We start from the raw sequence: 20,348 nt of genomic DNA, 5'->3' as shown, positions 1-20,348 counted from the left end.
ACTGACCACATCTAGTTTCATATCTATTTATTTACATTCCGTTATAATTAAACATTTATGAAGTCTTTAACCAAAATAGTCAATTTAATAGTCAAAGCTAATTCGGAGCAACATATCTTATGCTAATCTGCTAACTTGACTAGAACAGTATATCTTACAGAGATAACTTTAAAACCATATCAAGTGTAATAAATGAACTTTATAAATAAATTGAAGCCATAAAAGAGCTTTTTACATTAAATATCGTTTAGCTGAGGCTTTTATCCAAAGGGACGTACAATAAGTGCAACCAGCTTTGACCTGAAGCAAACTGTTGAAGAGGCACGTTTGTGAACTAGAGCAGAGCTGGACTTATCATCACATGAGCAGGTCATTCAAAGCAGGTTTGAAATAAGTAAATGGTTAGATAATTGTACATATTCCCACAAACATCTCTCTGTTTCAGAATATTTACACGGCTGCTTAATCCACACCAGCTTCTTCTGCCAGACTGTGAGAGTTATTGGGGGTTGTTAACAGTAGAGTACAGAGGGGGCTCATCAGAGCTAGCTTCCACCCGAGGAACAGAGTAGATAACACACTCAGAAAACCCGCTGTGGGACGAGCCGACGCTGACAAATGTTATCTCAGAGTAGGTGTGTTGACTCGGGTCGTCTTCAGCCTGGAGGGAAAAGCATTGCTTGATTAAATGTGTCTTTAACAACAGAACAAAACAAGGAACTGGACTTGGTTGTGAAGTAACTTAATACAAAACTGAAAAAGAGTTGTGTTTGTTTAGGTATTTTTTTCATTTACACGTATATTACTGCAGAATCTGTCCGAGATGAATCAAAGCCAAATCTGGTATTTCAGTAAATATGAAAAAAATGTAGCCGTATCGAGCTGATGTTTCGTGATCCCAAAGTTAAAATTGTATAACTTTTTGGGTGTATTTTGTAAACTAGCTGCAGAGACATCGTTGTAGTAATCATTGGGTCAACTTGGTTGTGTTTATTTGGCGTAAGTGTAAATTGAAGAGATTTCCCCAGGAGATCTCACATAGACCCTTGTACACTTTGTTGGTCTAGAGGTCTGTTAGTCTATTTTCTCAAACTCACCTCTGGTGCAGAAGCACATAGTGTTTCCACATGAGGTTCTGAAAAACACAACAGTACTTTGAGAAAAAGAATCAGAACAGATTTTCAAACATGACATCACACATTCCCCATTTGAAACAATATTTAGACCAACCGTTAAAATCAGAGTAAAACAAGATAAATAGATGTGTTTTGAGTTTGTAAATATGACGTCTGTCGCCTCTACGGTCCTGGTAATTCTGTTTTGCTGTATATGTATGTAAATGAGCTGTGTAGTTGCCCCAACGTCATTGGCTGCCATCTCCTGGTCCGCCTCCGAGAACACTGATTGGAGCACGCCGGGCTTGACGCACTCCAATCCCCGTGCAGCCCCAGCGCACACCTTCCGGAGATGACTACAAAGCCTGGGGACACCTATCACTCGGGAGGCTCTGCTGCGATCAGACGCCTCACTCATTTTGCTCCTGTGTCGTGGACACGTTAGACTTATTAGAACTTGTGTGATCCGTGTTTAGTGTTGATATATGTGCTTAGAGTAGCGTGTTGATATATGTGTTTGGAGTAGTGTGTGTAGTTTTCCCTTTGTTAGCTGCATTTCCCCGCAGCCTCCTTCTATTAGTGGTGATTGATAGTGATTACAGGTGTGTGATTAGGCTCACCTTTAGAGTCCTCCTTCTGTTATTTAGCAGTATACCTGCGCCCTTTTGGCTCCTTTGTTTGGCTTAGGATACTTTTGTTCTCATTTTGTTGTGCACCTTTTTGTTGTTATTCATTAAACCCTTTTATAATTATTACCAAAACCATCTGGTGTGTGTTACCTTCCTCATCCCTAGTGGGTTCATGAGAACTAAAGAGTTCTCATGAACTAAATTCTCAGGAACCTTTGTGGGAAAAGTACTGCGGTGTGAATGCGCCTTTTGTAGTCATCTCCGGAAGGTGTGCGCTGGGGCTGCACAGGGATTGGAGTGCGTCGAGCCCGGCGTGCTCCAATCAGTGTCCTCGGAGGCGGACCAGGAGATGGCAGCCAATGACGTTGGGGCAACCACACAGCTCATTTACATACATATACAGCAAAACAGAATTACCAGGACTGGAGAGTTGACAGCCGTCACAGTAAACAACAGCATATACAGTATATTTAATCATTAACCATCCTGCCAAATGTAAACTATTAAAACAAATTGAATAAGTATATAAAATAAGGTTACAATGAGCTATGGCTGTACATGTTTCTAAAATGCATATTAACTTAAAAAAAGCCTCAGATCTGACTTCACTGAGTCTCCAAAATAGAGGAAGCTATCCTCTCAGCTCTCTCTATTTGTGTGTGTTTGTAAAAAGCTTATTTTTATAAATGGCATAGGTTTTTGTAGATAGGCTGATTTGCAGTCAGGTGTGATATAGATTTAAATGTGTGGTTTTTTTCATATGGTATTATTGTTTAGTTGCATACAGTAGATAGTACTACTATATGTTCTATGTTCGTGATGTTGCAACTGACAAAGCATAAATCTAGCACCTGTTTCCTAGCAACAACTGAAGGATTATCGCTCTACAAGAACCGCTGATAACAACACCTTTAGACTGAGCAGCAGTTGGGTTAATTTAAATGCTGTAAATTAATATCCGTACACCCAGTCTGGTGTTGCTATTTTCTAAGCTATTTTAGAATTGTGCGTCTGCTTTTAAAGTTAATATAGGTCAAGAGAAAACTACAACTTTTCAGTGAGAAATGTTTAGAGTGTGTGTCTGTTTGGGTGTGTGTGTGTGTGTGTGTGTGTGTGTGTGTGTGTGTGTGTGTGTGTGTGTGTGTGTGTGTGTGTGTGTGTGTGTGTGTGTGTGTGTGTGTGTGTGTGTGTGTGTGTGTGTGTGTGTGTGTGTGTGTGTGTGTGTGTTTGTGTGTGTGTGTGTGTGTGTGTGTGTGTGTGTGTGTGTGTGTGTGTGTGTGTGTGTGTGTGTGTGTGTGTGTGTGTGTGTGTGTGAGTGTGTGTGTTACCTGGTTCCTCACCTTTGTCTTTACAAATCCTCTTCCTGCAGAATACCAGCACAGACAGTGATGACACGATGACCAGGACGACCAGAGTCAGAAACACATACAGGATCACACCTGTGGGTGTTTGAAGAGTTAAATGTAAACCATGACAAATCTAACACTCAGAGTACCCATAATCCATTTTGTTTTTCAAGGGGGGGACATGTTATCTTTAGGTGAAGACAACAGGTCAACAGTATTTGCCTTATACTGTCGAAATAGAGTAAATCTTTTCAACACTGGGAACCTGATTTGGAGGTTCAGCATTTTAAAATCTACTTTTGTAAACTTTTGGACATTCTCATGCTCTTTCATGTCTCACAAGTTGTTTAAACGTTATCTAGTAAACACAGTGTGTGGATGTACCTTTAGTTGTTTCAGGCTGCTCTGTAGTTTTAGGAGAAGTGGTCAGAGCTGTGAACAAAAACAAGCAGATACAAAGAAGTCCTGATGAGAGAAATGAGATCCTCCTGAGTGTCTGTGTGTGTCAGCTGAACTGAATTGAGAGTTTAAAGCATCAGCAGCTGTCAGTGAAAACTGTCTTCAGAGACATGAACAAACATTTTCATTATCAAGCAGAAACTCACCATCAGTGACGATGAGCCTAAACCTCTCGTATAGATCTTTAGAGTCAGGTCTGCCCAGACCACACCTGTACCATCCTGAGTCAGACTGGGTCAGCTGGTCGATGCTCACATACAGAAAATATCCTGTTGGAATTATTTGAGTATATCTGATCCTGTATCTGCCATTTTCCTGATCTGATTTACTAATCGTTTCAACAAGATTGTCTCCTTTTTTACATTCTTCCTTGCAGAAGTACTTGTCGGCTCTATAGTGAATAATATTGCATCGAACTGTAATATTTCCTCCAGTTCTAGCATCGATTGTTTTTTCTGCAGAAGGACCACCATCCAGCATTGCTGTTGAAAAAACAACAATCAAAAGTTACTATGTGTAGATTACAAATCTTAGTTTCACCATGTGTGTGTTTTAAAAACTTGATCCAGTCACTGAGGGTTAAGGTGTGACTCTTTGATGAAGGCTTTTTAACTTAAAGGTCCCATGACATGGCCATTTCTACTGATCATAATTCCATTGTTGAAGCCAGGAAAAGGCTAGTCACTGTGACCTTTTTACCTGTGCTGGACTATGGTGATTTGATGTATATGAATGCACCTGCCCATTGCCTGGTCAAGTTAGATGCTGCGTATCACAGCGCACTGAGATTTGTTACAAACTGTAAAGCATTAACGCATCACTGTACCCTGTATGCAAGGGCTGGTTTGCTTTCACTAACTGTATGGAGGCTCAGTCACTGGTACATTTTTATATACAAAGCCATGTTAGGGAAACTTCCATCTTATATCTGCTCCCTGATCTCACGGTGAATTGTAAGTGGCTACTGCCTGAGATCGCATGCTGTGGTTTTATTAAATGTGCCAACTGCTAGGACTGTCTTAGGGAAGACAGCTTTTAGATGCGCAGCTCCTCTGTCTTGGAATAGTCTGCAAATTAAATCGAAACTGAGCAATCTGGTGCCACTAAATGTTTTTAAAGCTCGGTTGGATGCTACTCAATCGGAAGCTGTTGGTACCTGCTCATGTGGATAGTTATGTAAATGATGCTGTATGATGTCCTTTTTGTTGTTCTGTTTATGTTTTTATGTTTCATGTGGAACTACTTGAGCAGGTCTCCCTTGAAAAAGAGATCAAAGATCTCAATGGGATACACCTGGATAATTAAAGGTTTGAAATGAAATGTGCAATTTTCCAAACTCAGATTGGTTTCTCATACAGCATCTCTGTGTATAGTATGTGTATTCACCATAGACTATATGGTATTCACTCTCTGTCCTACACGCCTTGTTGGAGCTCCTGCCCCCCCCCCTGCTCTGATTGGTCAGCTCGCCCACTGGCTCGCTGCTGCGAGGAGCCGGCTGACTGGTGTGGTTTCCTGCTTGCTGCGAGACAGCGAGACATCGCAAATGGAAGCGGGAAGGGGCGTCCATTTGCGATTCTCCCCCCCCCCCGCGGCGCACCTACAGTGTCGCCGGGCTGCGAGGCTCCACTAGCAAATACTGACATTTATTTTTGAAATAATTTCTTTATCCCTTGAAATGATCATTGTTATATTATTACATACCCTGAGTTACCTTGAATTCATTTGCTCATAACTTCCCTAAAACATTACTAATCTAAACACTTCTGCATTAACTGTTCTTGAGAAAAGAGGAGCTCGTCTCTTTCTGCAGAAGTGTTTTAAACGGTGAGGTTTAAGCAGAATGCATGTTTTAGGGAAGTAGTGAGCATATAGTAAATGACATTTGGACTAAACAGCATTAGTTGTGTTCGAGTTAGTTAACGGATGTTTTAATATATTTCTGCTGTTGTAAAACGAGGCCCCAATTAATTTAACATTCATTAAGACTTTTCTCCATTTTGGGATTCCTTGTTCACCGTGGAGTCATCTTGAGTTATCAAATTCAAGATGATCTGAAAATGGTAATTTGGGGGTAAAGTATTCCTTTAAATCCCGACCGCAGCCACAAACCACCATTTCAGTTGTTATTTTCTATTGATCTCAATCTATTACTAATTGTCTTACTTGTTAGCAGAACACAGAGCGGCCATATGATCTACTTCATTCAGATAAGAACAGAGACAACAGATCAATATGCTCGTGACCCCGGTATTAAATTATTCATCAATAATGTTCTAAACAATAATATTGAAATACACTTGTATGTGTACGTGTGTCAGTTTCGGTTTGAGTTACTTTCAGAAGACATGTTGGATTTAGATGAGGAAAAGGTAAAACTATTATTAAGACAAGGAAGAAGATTCAGGTTTTAGTAGAAACTCACCATCAACAACGATGATCTCAATATCCTCGTATAAAGCCTCTGTCAAAGATGTAACCGCAGCACACCTGTAGCGTCCTGAGTCAGACTTGGTCAGCTGAGAGATGGTGACAAAAAAACCTCCATCTTTATCATCACTGCTGTATCTGCCTCTCTGAGCTGGGGCATCAGTTGTTTCAATGAGAATGTCTTTTTGTCGACATGGTTCCTTACAGAAGAACTTCCTGCTTCTATAAGAAGGAAAGGAGCATTTAAATCTGACATCGTCTCCTTCAATTCCTGAATAGACAGGGAGTCGGGCACTGACGAGACCGGTGCTTCCATCCTGCAGAGCTGAACAAAAGATGAACAAAAGATGAGCCATCATTAGTAGTGGTCAGTACTTCCTGTAAGATGCTGCAGTCTGATGACAACACTTCCTGTTTCACATGAACACAGATCCTCAGAGTTAAACCACAGCCTGACTGAAGATCACCATCAGCACTGCAGGTTAATGTGACCGTTCGGTCTGAGACATTTATCCTTTAGACACAAAGACTACATGAAGTCTCCATCTCTTACTTTAAGCGTTACATTAACGCAAATCCTTAAAGTACATCACCTAAAAAGTGTTTTATGTCAACAACACCTTTTTTTAAATTTATGACATTTTTGGACAAAACACTTAGATAGATAGATATAAACTTTATTTATCCCAAATTGGGAAATCATTTTAGTTCCAGCAGCAGTGTCAAGCCGTACGCGAGTTATAAATGTTTAAAAGATACAATAAGATACAAATATGATAAAAAGTGTAAAATAACATTAGCGGCAGAATACAAATCAAAAGATTAATAAATGAATCAAGAAAATTATTTGCAGATTAAATGATTATGAAAACAATCATATTCATTATTTCTTAATGACTACATGTTACTAATTCAGTGAGCAGATAATAACTGAGTATGATGATGATGTACAGTTAGTTTGAGGAAGTGAAGCATACTTCATTGGTTGGATGGTATTAAAAAGCCTAATTTTGGAATATGTGAATAACTCGTACTGCTGGAGCCTTGCATTAACTCAAGAATAACAGAAAAGAAAATTACTGAGATGAAAATAAAGTACTCACAGAAGAGGAAGAAGAAGCAGATCAAAGTGTGAGAGACTTCCATGCTGAGACTCTGATGGTTTACCGCTGACTGTCTTTCTTTACTGGCCAACCAGGAACTTGTTACTTCTTTAAATGATGAAGTCCCTCCTCCAAACACAACACAGCTCTCCTCTCCTCCCCAACGCAGGAACACTATGGTCTAAAAATACTCCATTGAAAGTAATGAATTGTAAATATCAGCAAAATGTACTTTTAGTATCAGTAAAAGTAATAATTATGCATAATAGCTCCTTTCATCGTGTTGTTTTAATATAGTATAAATAATTCTGTTTTTATGTCTAACACATACGTGTAGGAGCATTTTAATGTTGTAGTGTGTCAAGGTGGAGCCAATTTTATATAAGCAGTACATTCTGCATCATATCATCATGTTTCATATTTCAAACGTTACAAGTAGCCTAACTGAGTGTCAGATATCTATAGTTAAGTAAACAAATATCAAATCTAGAAGCATTGCATTTAAATACTCAAGTAAAGAACCAGTTAGTTATGTACAAATAAGGTTAACATGGAAGCTTAATTCAGGCAGATATTGGCAAAATTAGTAAACTTTTAATTTCCATCATTTCACTACAACGCTCACTTGCTCATGTATATGTTGTTGAGACAACAGTAGAAAAACAAATATTACTCAAAACTATATCCGTAGTTTCATCACATTGTTCCCCCGAAAGAAGGAAGAAGTACTCAGGTCTTGTACTTAAGTCAAAGTAGAAGTAACAGTGTAGGAATACTCTGTTACAAGTAAAAGTCCTGTATTCTAAAGGTTACTAAAGTAAAAGTAACATCAATAGCCTCAATACTTAAAGTACCACGAATATAATGATTACATATTCACCGATTCCAGAATAATATATGTTTTGATTATAATGATTGATCATTAAAGTGTTATCAAAGCTGGTAAAGGTGCAGCTAGTTTTAGTTATTCCGCATGCTGCAGGGTAGCTTGTGAATTGACTCCAGGTGGAACTAAAGTCTGATTTAAGTGTTGATTATATTTCACATTAACTATCAAAATGTGCAAACTAAACCAAGAGAATAAATAGATGTAGTGGAGTAAAAGTACACCATTTACCTCTAAATTGTAGTGGAGTAAAAAGTATTAGAAAATGGAAATATCTCAAAGTGTCTCAAAATTGTTTACAGTACTTGAGTTAATGTACTTAGTTACTTCCCACCTCTGCCCTAATGTTAATTTTATTTATTTATTTTTTAACAGAACACAGCTAACAGAATCAGTCTGGAGCTAGCTTGAAGGTGACCTATCATGCTATATTTGAACAATATATTGTAGGGCCATACCTATATAAAGTAGATAAATATATATATATTTTCAAAATACCAAACAGATCCTGCATTTTAGCCATGCCTCATTTTGCTCTATTTGCTCTTTCCAGCCCTGTTTTTGCAGGGGGCTGATTCTGTGACGTAGCTGACCACGCCCCCCTGCAGGAGAGGGGAGCTTGCTCTGAGATCAGCTGCTGGGCTGTCAGAAGAGGGGGAGGAAAAGAGATCTCCATCCTCCGTGTTTTATTCTTATATGATTATATAGAGTCATTATTCATTTGTTTTAAAGCTCAATAAATAACAAAGAAGACCTTTGACCGGCACTTTTCTAATTTTGTCCGGAAGATTTCAACTTTAATGAACATGTTGACCGGCAACAACAAATCTAACTGAAACTCTGCCGCACGGTCCCCTCGTCCCTTGGAAGAGGCGGAAAGGTGGGTGTTTGTCATCTGCTGGTGGACTACCGCCGGAGAGAATTACAGCGTGGGAGGGATTGCAATGAATAACAGCAGCAGGAGCAAACGCTTGCCTCGGGGAGGGAGAAAAAGAGCCACAGCGGAGAATAAACAGAAGGGCAACCATGCGCGGGAAGTCTTCTTCGCTGCTTTTGTGGCAGACTGCAGCGCCACTTTCAGGCCTGGCATATGTACTACAGCGTCTCCAGCGCTTTCGAGCGGCAATGGCCCAACCTCACATTCCCCTGATAGGTGGAGAGTTGGCCATATAGGCGGAGCTCCTCGTTCCTGACGTCAGAGAATTTTCAAATCTGTATCAGTCTGTATCAGATCCGTTGCAGCCCCGTTTTTAGAGATTTGGGTATGGAGGAAAAGAGAGAGGGTTGTGTTTCTGACACTTGGTGATTTCCCTGACACACCGGGGACACATATTCATGTATAAAAGACGTACAAAAGTGCATTTTGCATGATAGGTCCCCTTTAACTTACTGAGGCAGGTGAAGTGAGGTTAGCATATTAAGAAGAAAACGGCCCTCCTGATGTTCTTTGTACCTTCTCCATTGAAAAGTGTCACTTTTATGTAACTGTTAAAACTAAATTAAACTGTGCTCTTATATTATTCATCACTTTCTGCTCATTCTAAGATCAACAATATGAAACGCAGCAGCAGCTCGTTCTTCGTCACTTTCTAACACCGGAAACTGCACTGTAAAACGTATTAAAAAATGTTTTAGTTTGTCGATTTTTAAAACACAATATAACTTTAACATTTCACCCATAGTATCATCACATTTTGTTCTCATACTTCTAAATGTAATGTACTAACATTTAAATTCAAACCGAAAATAACGTTTTTTTAACGGCTAAGGGAAACAGTCCTGGAGCTAGCTTAATTTACCGAGGCAGGAGAAGAGCTGTTAGTCCATTAAGAAGAAAACTTTAATTTAAGATTAATAATATTAAATACCCATAAACAGTCAATGTGTGTACACTGTGAAGTATATGAATATATTAAGTAGAACAGAGAGTTGAACTGTTCATACATTAAGTCAAACTAGAAGCTGTTACATTTGAATTTTCTGTCGTAAAATAAACATATGTCATATTTACATTAGTTGATCACATTTTTTAAGTCAATGCAATTCAATTTGCTGAATTAATTTGAAACCCCCCCTTTCTCCATGACAACCAATAAGATGGTTACATAGATAGATAGATTCAACTTATTGTCATTACACAGTACAGGTACCATGTAACAAAACGGTTTCTCTGCATTTGACCCATCCTAGTGTTAGGAGCAGTGGGCTGCCATTATGTACGGCGCCCGGGGAGCAATGTAGTGCCTTGCTCAGGGACACTTTGGTAGCACTGGGTCTTTCCGGGACTTGAACTGGTGACCTTCCAGTTGCCAAGCCAAGTCCCTATGGACTTCGCCACCACTGCCCCACTTCGCCACCACCGCATGTTGAAATCTCCAGAAAAAGCAAGTGAATGAACCCTGGAGTTCTAAATCTAAGAGGGCATATTGACTGATTAATCAACCCTGAAGTCAACACAAGCATTTGCAGAGACTTCCTGAGAAAGATTTATTTTGGGAGCCTCTAGCAGGTTTCTCCGTGAACGCTTGTGAGGAAGTGCACTCCCTCACTAACATGTTGGTCTTAACTATTTGTTTTAAGAAAGGTAGTACATGTTTTTTTCTGAGTTGTCTTTATTTCAGTTAAAGTTATAAAAAACAGTTTACATAGACAAACTAATAAAATGCGTCTAAATTCGTCAGTTTGTAAAAACACACAAGCACCAAGTAATCACCATTTCCTTTGTTCAGACCTGGAGGCCATCTTGTCCCAGTGCTCAAAGGGGGAGCACGCCTCCAAAGTACTCCTTATATGTGCCGTATGAGTAGGCGGAGTCTTGGACGCGATTGGTCAGGAAATGTGTGATTTTATGAGTGTCAATTAGGTTAAAAACTATCCGTTTTAAGCAGACCTTGTTGTTCTTGAAGGTATAATATTTATGGCGATGCAATAATGAATTTACTTAAGCCTTTAGGGTTTTATTAAAGGTAGACAACAATGTTTAATTTTGTAATTAACCCTTCACTCCGCTTTCAGAACCATGACCTGATTGGCCAGGTTGGAGTGGGAAGGCGGGCAGTCTTCTATAAATGTGGTTGGGAAGAGAGGGGAAGGGGCATTCGTTTTTGTGTTTGTTCCTTGCTGGTGAATGCAGCACCAGGCATGCAGTTTGTGTTTCTGTGGAATAATGTGGAAGGCTAAGAATAAAACGTCTGTTTATTTTTTGCAAGAAAACCCTCTCTCCACGTATCGTTCTTTCACCTGCACCTCACATCGTAACAACGCTTTTTGCTTATTGTGTTAGAGAGGTAGTTTCCTGTGTGAAGTCTCAGCAGAACCAATGTGAAAACTACAAAGTGAGACTATAAAAACTAACCTGGCTATTAGAAATGTATTTGAAAGCGTATGTGTTTGTAGATTGTTGCTGAATTGGTATCCTCATGGTTGATTGCAATTATATTGTAAAACCTTTGGATGAAGGTAAAAAAAGTTGTTGATTACAGATACATTAGGAATATGCTCATACGTTTTTTATGTTAAATAAAAATAATGTGACTCATATTCATGGCTGGTCACACCTTTACCCACACAAACAAACAGCTGATGGTCATACAGCTGGGGAGTTTAACATGAAATACAGAAAGGAAGATGACGTTATAGAGAAATGACAGAACTACAAAGTGTACTCACTGAGAACGAAGAAGATCAAACGGTGGCAGACGTCCATGTTCGAGTCTCTGATGGTTGAACGCTGTCTCTCTTTCTTCTTCACCGGCAAACCAACACGTTTTCACTTCTCTAAACGATGGAGTCCCTGCTTAAAATAAAACACTCACAGCTTGACTCTCCTCTAACACCTGCATGTGTATCACGTATGGTTTCACTTCATATAGCTTTTAATTATTAAATTATTGTCAAACACATTTCAGAAATAATTTAAGATAACTTTTATTTGTATATGTAGAAATTGTGTTGTGAAGCAGATGCAGTACAGAGCAGGACAAGTGCTAATATGAAATGCAATATCAAAAATAAAACTATAAAAAAAGGTGCAAATATATATATATATATATATCAACAATACAAACAGGTTAGAAGTCTGACACATTATGCAACAGTATGAGGAGTGGCATCTTGTATCCCGTACTGACCACATCTAGTTTCATATCTATTTATTTACATTCCGTTATAATTAAACATTTATGAAGTCTTTAACCAAAATAGTCAATTTAATAGTCAAAGCTAATTCGGAGCAACATATCTTATGCTAATCTGCTAACTTGACTAGAACAGTATATCTTACAGAGATAACTTTAAAACCATATCAAGTGTAATAAAATGAACTTTATAAATAAATTGAAGCCATAAAAGAGCTTTTTACATTAAATATCGTTTAGCTGAGGCTTTTATCCAAAGGGACGTACAATAAGTGCAACCAGCTTTGACCTGAAGCAAACTGTTGAAGAGGCACGTTTGTGAACTAGAGCAGAACTGGACTTATCATCACATGAGCAGGTCATTCAAAGCAGGTTTGAAATAAGTAAATGGTTAGATAATTGTACATATTCCCACAAACATCTCTCTGTTTCAGAATATTTACACGGCTGCTTAATCCACACCAGCTTCTTCTGCCAGACTGTGAGAGTTATTGGGGGTTGTTAACAGTAGAGTACAGAGGGGGCTCATCAGAGCTAGCTTCCACCCGAGGAACAGAGTAGATAACACACTCAGAAAACCCGCTGTGGGACGAGCCGACGCTGACAAATGTTATCTCAGAGTAGGTGTGTTGACTCGGGTCGTCTTCAGCCTGGAGGGAAAAGCATTGCTTGATTAAATGTGTCTTTAACAACAGAACAAAACAAGGAACTGGACTTGGTTGTGAAGTAACTTAATACAAAACTGAAAAAGAGTTGTGTTTGTTTAGGTATTTTTTTCATTTACACGTATATTACTGCAGAATCTGTCCGAGATCTGGTATTTCAGTAAATATGAAAAAAAATGTAGCCGTATCGAGCTGATGTTTCGTGATCCCAAAGTTAAAATTGTATAACTTTTTGGGTGTATTTTGTAAACTAGCTGCAGAGACATCGTTGTAGTAATCATTGGGTCAACTTGGTTGTGTTTATTTGGCGTAAGTGTAAATTGAAGAGATTTCCCCAGGAGATCTCACATAGACCCTTGTACACTTTGTTGGTCTAGAGGTCTGTTAGTCTATTTTCTCAAACTCACCTCTGGTGCAGAAGCACATAGTGTTTCCACATGAGGTTCTGAAAAACACAACAGTACTTTGAGAAAAAGAATCAGAACAGATTTTCAAACATGACATCACACATTCCCCATTTGAAACAATATTTAGGGCCAACCGTTAAAATCAGAGTAAAACAAGATAAATAGATGTGTTTTTGAGTTTGTAAATATGACGTCTGTCGCCTCTACGGTCCTGGTAATTCTGTTTTGCTGTATATGTATGTAAATGAGCTGTGTAGTTGCCCCAACGTCATTGGCTGCCATCTCCTGGTCCGCCTCCGAGAACACTGATTGGAGCACGCCGGGCTTGACGCACTCCAATCCCCGTGCAGCCCCAGCGCACACCTTCCGGAGATGACTACAAAGCCTGGGGACACCTATCACTCGGGAGGCTCTGCTGCGATCAGACGCCTCACTCATTTTGCTCCTGTGTCGTGGACACGTTAGACTTATTAGAACTTGTGTGATCCGTGTTTAGTGTTGATATATGTGCTTAGAGTAGCGTGTTGATATATGTGTTTGGAGTAGTGTGTGTAGTTTTCCCTTTGTTAGCTGCATTTCCCCGCAGCCTCCTTCTATTAGTGGTGATTGATAGTGATTACAGGTGTGTGATTAGGCTCACCTTTAGAGTCCTCCTTCTGTTATTTAGCAGTATACCTGCGCCCTTTTGGCTCCTTTGTTGGCTTAGGATACTTTTGTTCTCATTTTGTTGTGCACCTTTTTGTTGTTATTCATTAAACCCTTTTATAATTATTACCAAAACCATCTGGTGTGTGTTACCTTCCTCATCCCTAGTGGGTTCATGAGAACTAAAGAGTTCTCATGAACTAAATTCTCAGGAACCTTTGTGGGAAAAGTACTGCGGTGTGAATGCGCCTTTTGTAGTCATCTCCGGAAGGTGTGCGCTGGGGCTGCACAGGGATTGGAGTGCGTCGAGCCCGGCGTGCTCCAATCAGTGTCCTCGGAGGCGGACCAGGAGATGGCAGCCAATGACGTTGGGGCAACCACACAGCTCATTTACATACATATACAGCAAAACAGAATTACCAGGACCGGAGAGTTGACAGCCGTCACAGTAAACAACAGCATATACAGTATATTTAATCATTAACCATCCTGCCAAATGTAAACTATTAAAACAAATTGAATAAGTATATAAAATAAGGTTACAATGAGCTATGGCTGTACATGTTTCTAAAATGCATATTAACTTAAAAAAAGCCTCAGATCTGACTTCACTGAGTCTCCAAAATAGAGGAAGCTATCCTCTCAGCTCTCTCTATTTGTGTGTGTTTGTAAAAAGCTTATTTTTATAAATGGCATAGGTTTTGTAGATAGGCTGATTTGCAGTCAGGTGTGATATAGATTTAAATGTGTGGTTTTTTTCATATGGTATTATTGTTTAGTTGCATACAGTAGATAGTACTACTATATGTTCTATGTTCGTGATGTTGCAACTGACAAAGCATAAATCTAGCACCTGTTTCCTAGCAACAACTGAAGGATTATCGCTCTACAAGAACCGCTGATAACAACACCTTTAGACTGAGCAGCAGTTGGGTTAATTTAAATGCTGTAAATTAATATCCGTACACCCAGTCTGGTGTTGCTATTTTCTAAGCTATTTTAGAATTGTGCGTCTGCTTTTAAAGTTAATATAGGTCAAGAGAAAACTACAACTTTTCAGTGAGAAATGTTTAGAGTGTGTGTCTGTTTGGGTGTGAGTGTGTGTGTGTGTGGGTGTGAGTGTGAGTGTGAGTGTGAGTGTGAGTGTGAGTGTGAGTGTGAGTGTGAGTGTGAGTGTGAGTGTGAGTGTGAGTGTGAGTGTGTGTGTGTGTGTGTGTGGTGTGTGTGTGTGTTACCTGGTTCCTCACCTTTGTCTTTACAAATCCTCTTCCTGCAGAATACCAGCACAGACAGGGATGACACGATGACCAGGACGACCAGAGTCAGAAACACATACAGGATCACACCTGTGGGTGTTTGAAGAGTTAAATGTAAACCATGACATCTAACACTCAGAGTACCCATAATCCATTTTGTTTTTCAAGGGGGGGACATGTTATCTTTAGGTGAAGACAACAGGTCAACAGTATTTGCCTTATACTGTCGAAATAGAGTAAATCTTTTCAACACTGGGAACCTGATTAGGAGGTTCAGCATTTTAAAATCTACTTTTGTAAACTTTTGGACATTCTCATGCTCTTTCATGTCTCACAAGTTGTTTAAACATTATCTAGTAAACACAGTGTGTGGATGTACCTTTAGTTGTTTCAGGCTGCTCTGTAGTTTTAGGAGAAGTGGTCAGAGCTGTGAACAAAAACAAGCAGATACAAAGAAGTCCTGATGAGAGAAATGAGATCCTCCTGAGTGTCTGTGTGTGTCGGCTGAACTGAATTGAGAGTTTAAAGCATCAGCAGCTGTCAGTGAAAACTGTCTTCAGAGACATGAACAAACATTTTCATTATCAAGCAGAAACTCACCATCAGTGACGATGAGCCTAAACCTCTGGTATAGATCTTTAGAGTCAGGTCTGCCCAGACCACACCTGTACCATCCTGAGTCAGACTGGGTCAGCTGGTTGATGCTCACATACAGAAAATATCCTGTTGGAATTATTTGAGTATATCTGATCCTGTATCTGCCATTTTCCTGATCTGATTTACTAATCGTTTCAACAAGATTGTCTCCTTTTTTACATTCTTCCTTGCAGAAGTACTTGTCGGCTCTATAGTGAATAATATTGCATCGAACTGTAATATTTCCTCCAGTTCTAGCATCGATTGTTTTTTCTGCAGAAGGACCACCATCCAGCATTGCTGTTGAAAAAAACAAACAATCAAAAGTTACTATGTGTAGATTACAAATCTTAGTTTCACCATGTGTGTGTTTTAAAAACTTGATCCAGTCACTGAAGGTTAAGGTGTGACTCTTTGATGAAGGCTTTTTAACTTAAAGGTCCCATGACATGGCCATTTCTACTGATCATAATTCCATTGTTGAAGCCAGGAAAAGGCTAGTCACTGTGACCTTTTTACCTGTGCTGGACTATGGTGATTTGATGTATATGAATGCACCTGCCCATTGCCTGGTCAAGTTAGATGCTGCGTATCACAGCGCACTGAGATTTGTTACAAACTGTAAAGCATTAACGCATCACTGTACCCTGTATGCAAGGGCTGGTTTGCTTTCACTAACTGTACGGAGGCTCAGTCACTGGTACATTTTTATATACAAGCCATGTTAGGGAAACTTCCATCTTATATCTGCTCCCTGATCTCACGGTGAATTGTAAGTGGCTACTGCCTGAGATCGCATGCTGTGGTTTTATTAAATGTGCCAACTGCTAGGACTGTCTTAGGGAAGACAGCTTTTAGATGCGCAGCTCCTCTGTCTTGGAATAGTCTGCAAATTAAATGGAAACTGAGCAATCTGGTGCCACTAAATGTTTTTAAAGCTCGGTTGGATGCTACTCAATCGGAAGCTGTTGGTACCTGCTCATGTGGATAGTTATGTAATGATGCTGTATGATGTCCTTTTTGTTGTTCTGTTTATGTTTTTATGTTTCATGTGGAACTACTTGAGCAGGTCTCCCTTGAAAAAGAGATCAAAGATCTCAATGGGATACACCTGGATAATTAAAGGTTTGAAATGAAATGTGCAATTTTCCAAACTCAGATTGGTTTCTCATACAGCATCTCTGTGTATAGTATGTGTATTCACCATAGACTATATGGTATTCACTCTCTGTCCTACACGCCTTGTTGGAGCTCCTGCCCCCCCCCTGCTCTGATTGGTCAGCTCGCCCACTGGCTCGCTGCTGCGAGGAGCCGGCTGACTGGTGTGGTTTCCTGCTTGCTGCGAGACAGCGAGACATCGCAAATGGAAGCGGGAAGGGGCGTCCATTTGCGATTCCCCCCCGCGGCGCACCTACAGTGTCGCCGGGCTGCGAGGCTCCACTAGCAAATACTGACATTTATTTTTGAAATAATTTCTTTATCCCTTGAAATGATCATTGTTATATTATTACATACCCTGAGTTACCTTGAATTCATTTGCTCATAACTTCCCTAAAACATTACTCATCTAAACACTTCGGCATTAACTGTTCTTGAGAAAAGAGGAGCTCGTCTCTTTCTGCAGAAGTGTTTTAAACGGTGAGGTTTAAGCAGAATGCATGTTTTAGGGAAGTAGTGAGCATACAATAAATGACATTTGGACTATACTGCATTAGTTGTGTTCGAGTTAGTTAACGGATGTTTTAATATATTTCTACTGTTGTAAAACACGGCCCCAATTAATTTAACATTCATTATGACTTTTCTCCATTTTGGGATTCCTTGTTCACCGTGGAGTCATCTTGAGTTATCAAATTCAAGATGATCTGAAAATGGTAATTTGGGGGTAAAGTATTCCTTTAAATCCCGACCGCAGCCACAAACCACCATTTCAGTTGTTATTTTCTATTGATCTCAATCTATTACTAATTGTCTTACTTGTTAACAGAACACAGAGCGGCCATATGATCTACTTCATTCAGATAAGAACAGAGACAACAGATCAATATGCTCGTGACCCCGGTATTAAATTATTCATCAATAATATTCTAAACAATAATATTGAAATACACTTGTATGTGTACGTGTGTCAGTTTCGGTTTATGAGTTACTTTCAGAAGACATGTAGGGTTTAGATGAGGTAATGGTGAAAAGGTAAAACTATTATTAAGACAAGGAAGAAGATTCAGTTTTAGTAGAAACTCACCATCAACAACGATGATCTCAATATCCTCGTATAAAGCCCATGTCAAAGATGTAACCGCAGCACACCTGTAGCGTCCTGAGTCAGACTTGGTCAGCTGAGTGATGGTGACAAAAAAACCTCCATCTTTATCATCAATGCTGTATCTGCCACTCTGAGCTGAGGCACCAGTTGTTTCAATGAGAATGTCTTCTTGTCTACATGGTTCCTTACAGAAGAACTTCCTGCTTCTATAAGAAGGAAAGGAGCATTTAAATCTGACATCGTCTCCTTCAATTCCTGAATAGACAGAGAGTCGGGCACTGACGAGACCGGTGTTTCCATCCTGCAGAGCTGAACAAAAGATGAACAAAAGATGAGCCATCATTAGTAGTGGTCAGTACTTCCTGTAAGATGCTGCAGTCTGATGACAACACTTCCTGTTTCACATGAACACAGATCCTCAGAGTTAAACCACAGCCTGTGACTGAAGATCACCATCAGCACTGCAGGTTAATGTGACCGTTTGATCTGAGACATTATCCTTTAGACACAAAGACTACATGAAGTCTCCATCTCTTACTTTAAGCGTTACATTAACGCAAATCCTTAAAGTACATCACCTAAAAAGTGTTTTATGTCAACACCACCTTTTTTTTTATTTATGACGTTTTTGGACAAAACACTTAGATAGATAGATATAAACTTTATTTATCCCAAATTGGGAAATCATTTTAGTTCCAGCAGCAGTGTCAAGCTGTACGCGAGTTATAAATGTTTAAAAGATACAATAAGATACAAATATGATAAAAAGTTTAAAATAACATTAGCGGCAGAATACAAATCAAAAGATTAATAAATGAATCAAGAAAATTATTTGCAGATTAAATGATTATGAAAACAATCATATTCATTATTTCTTAATGACTACATGTTACTAATTCAGTGAGCAGATAATAACTGAGTTTGATGATGATGTACAGTTAGTTTGAGGAAGTGAAGCATACTTCATTGGTTGGATGGTATTAAAAAGCCTAATTTTGGAATATGTGAATAACTCGTACTGCTGGAGCCTTGCATTAACTCAAGAATAACAGAAAAAGAAAAAAAAAAGAAATTACTGAGATGAAAATAAAGTACTCACAGAAGAGGAAGAAGAAGCAGATCAAAGTGTGAGAGACTTCCATGCTGAGACTCTGATGGTTTACCGCTGACTGTCTTTCTTTACTGGCTAACCAGGAACTTGTTACTTCTTTAAATGATGAAGTCCCTCCTCCAAACACAACACAGCTCTCCTCTCCTCCCCAACGCAGGAACACTATGGTCTAAAAATACTCCATTGAAAGTTGAACTGAATTCAAAATGCTAGTAATTATCAGCAAAATGTACTTTCAGTTCCAGTAAAAGTTATCATTATGCACCAATCTCATCTCTCAATTTCACAGTGTTGTTTTATTATAGAATAGTATATTCTGTTTTTACGTCTAACAAATACAGTTAGGAGCATTTTAATGTTGTAGTGTGTCAAGGTGGAGCCAATTTGATACAAGTAGTAGAGTCCTGCATCATATTATCATGTTTCATATGTCAAACGTTACAAGTAGCCTAACTGAGTGTCAGATATCTATAGTTGAGTAAACAAATATCAAATCTAGAAGCATTGCATTTAAATACTCAAGTAAAGAACCAGTTAGTTATGTACAAATAAGGTTAACACGGAAGCTTAATTCAGGCAGATATTGGCAAAATTAGTAAACTTTTAATTTCCATCATTTCACTACAACGCTCACTTGCTCATGTATATGTTGTTGAGACAACAGTAGAAAAACAAATATTACTCAAAACTATATCCGTAGTTTCATCACATTGTTCCCCCGAAAGAAGGAAGAAGTACTCAGGTCTTGTACTTAAGTCAAAGTAGAAGTAACAGTGTAGGAATACTCTGTTACAAGTAAAAGTCATGTATTCAAAAGGTTACTAAAGTAAAGTAACATGAATAGCCTCAATACTTAAAGTACCACGAATATAATTATTAAATATGTAAATTCACCGATTCCAGAATAATATATGTTTTGATTATAATGATTGATCATTAAAGTGTTATCAAAGCTGGTAAAGGTGCAGCTAGTTTTAGTTATTCCACATGCTGCAGGGTAGCTTGTGAATTGACTCCAGGTGGAACTAAAGTCTGATTTAAGTGTTGATTATATTTCACATTAATTATCAAAATGTGCAAAGTAAACCAAGAGAATAAATAGATGTAGTGGAGTAAAAGTACACCATTTACCTCTAAATTGTAGTGGAGTAAAAAGTATTAGAAAATGGAAATATCTCAAAGTGTCTCAAAATTGTTTACAGTACTTGAGTTAATGTACTTAGTTACTTCCCACCCTCTGCCCTAATGTTAATTTTAT

At 38.9% G+C, this 20,348-nt stretch overlaps 2 protein-coding genes across 3 annotated transcripts; both read right to left on the bottom strand.

The window, feature by feature from the left end:
* Nucleotides 1–222: 222 nt before the first annotated feature.
* On the bottom strand, nucleotides 223–7,147 carry LOC117536256 (polymeric immunoglobulin receptor-like). The gene is made up of 7 exons (XM_034201051.1): nucleotides 7,083–7,147; nucleotides 5,975–6,304; nucleotides 3,696–4,031; nucleotides 3,475–3,522; nucleotides 3,085–3,183; nucleotides 1,098–1,135; nucleotides 223–661 (listed from the first exon to the last, which is right to left on the bottom strand). The coding sequence occupies exons 1-7, from the start codon at nucleotides 7,123–7,125 to the stop codon at nucleotides 500–502; spliced, it is 1,056 nt and encodes a 351-aa protein (XP_034056942.1). The 5' UTR covers nucleotides 7,126–7,147; the 3' UTR covers nucleotides 223–499.
* A 4,730-nt stretch (nucleotides 7,148–11,877) lies between these two features.
* On the bottom strand, nucleotides 11,878–19,143 carry LOC117536255 (polymeric immunoglobulin receptor-like). Of its 2 annotated transcripts, none has more exons than XM_034201049.1 (7): nucleotides 19,079–19,143; nucleotides 17,959–18,288; nucleotides 15,678–16,013; nucleotides 15,457–15,504; nucleotides 15,057–15,167; nucleotides 13,177–13,214; nucleotides 11,878–12,754 (listed from the first exon to the last, which is right to left on the bottom strand). In XM_034201049.1, exons 1-7 carry the CDS (start codon nucleotides 19,119–19,121, stop codon nucleotides 12,593–12,595), a joined length of 1,068 nt encoding a protein of 355 aa, XP_034056940.1. In that variant the 5' UTR covers nucleotides 19,122–19,143; the 3' UTR covers nucleotides 11,878–12,592. The 2 variants fall into 2 exon arrangements, with proteins under 2 accessions (XP_034056940.1, XP_034056941.1); XM_034201050.1 differs by having other exon boundaries at nucleotides 15,069–15,167.
* Nucleotides 19,144–20,348: the final 1,205 nt, after the last annotated feature.

This window comes from Gymnodraco acuticeps, unplaced genomic scaffold, assembly GCF_902827175.1.
Source record: "Gymnodraco acuticeps unplaced genomic scaffold, fGymAcu1.1, whole genome shotgun sequence".
NCBI lineage: Eukaryota > Metazoa > Chordata > Actinopteri > Perciformes > Bathydraconidae > Gymnodraco > Gymnodraco acuticeps.
This window is presented reverse-complemented; position numbering and strand designations above follow the sequence as displayed.

Bases quoted from the DNA above. Each gene is read 5' to 3' on its own strand.
- LOC117536256 (XM_034201051.1), bottom strand. From the start codon at position 7,125: ATGGAAGTCTCTCACACTTTGATCTGCTTCTTCTTCCTCTTCT. The intron at 6,305-7,082 runs GTGAGTACTTTA...TCTTTTGTTCAG, and splicing joins CTGCTTCTTCTTCCTCTTCT to CTCTGCAGGATGGAAGCACC. The intron at 1,136-3,084 runs GTGAGGAACCAG...TGTGTTTTTCAG, and splicing joins GAGGATTTGTAAAGACAAAG to AACCTCATGTGGAAACACTA.
- LOC117536255 (XM_034201049.1), bottom strand. From the start codon at position 19,121: ATGGAAGTCTCTCACACTTTGATCTGCTTCTTCTTCCTCTTCT. The intron at 16,014-17,958 runs GTGAGTTTCTAC...TTTTTTCAACAG, and splicing joins TGAGATCATCGTTGTTGATG to CAATGCTGGATGGTGGTCCT. The intron at 15,168-15,456 runs GTACATCCACAC...AAACACCCACAG, and splicing joins GCAGCCTGAAACAACTAAAG to GTGTGATCCTGTATGTGTTT.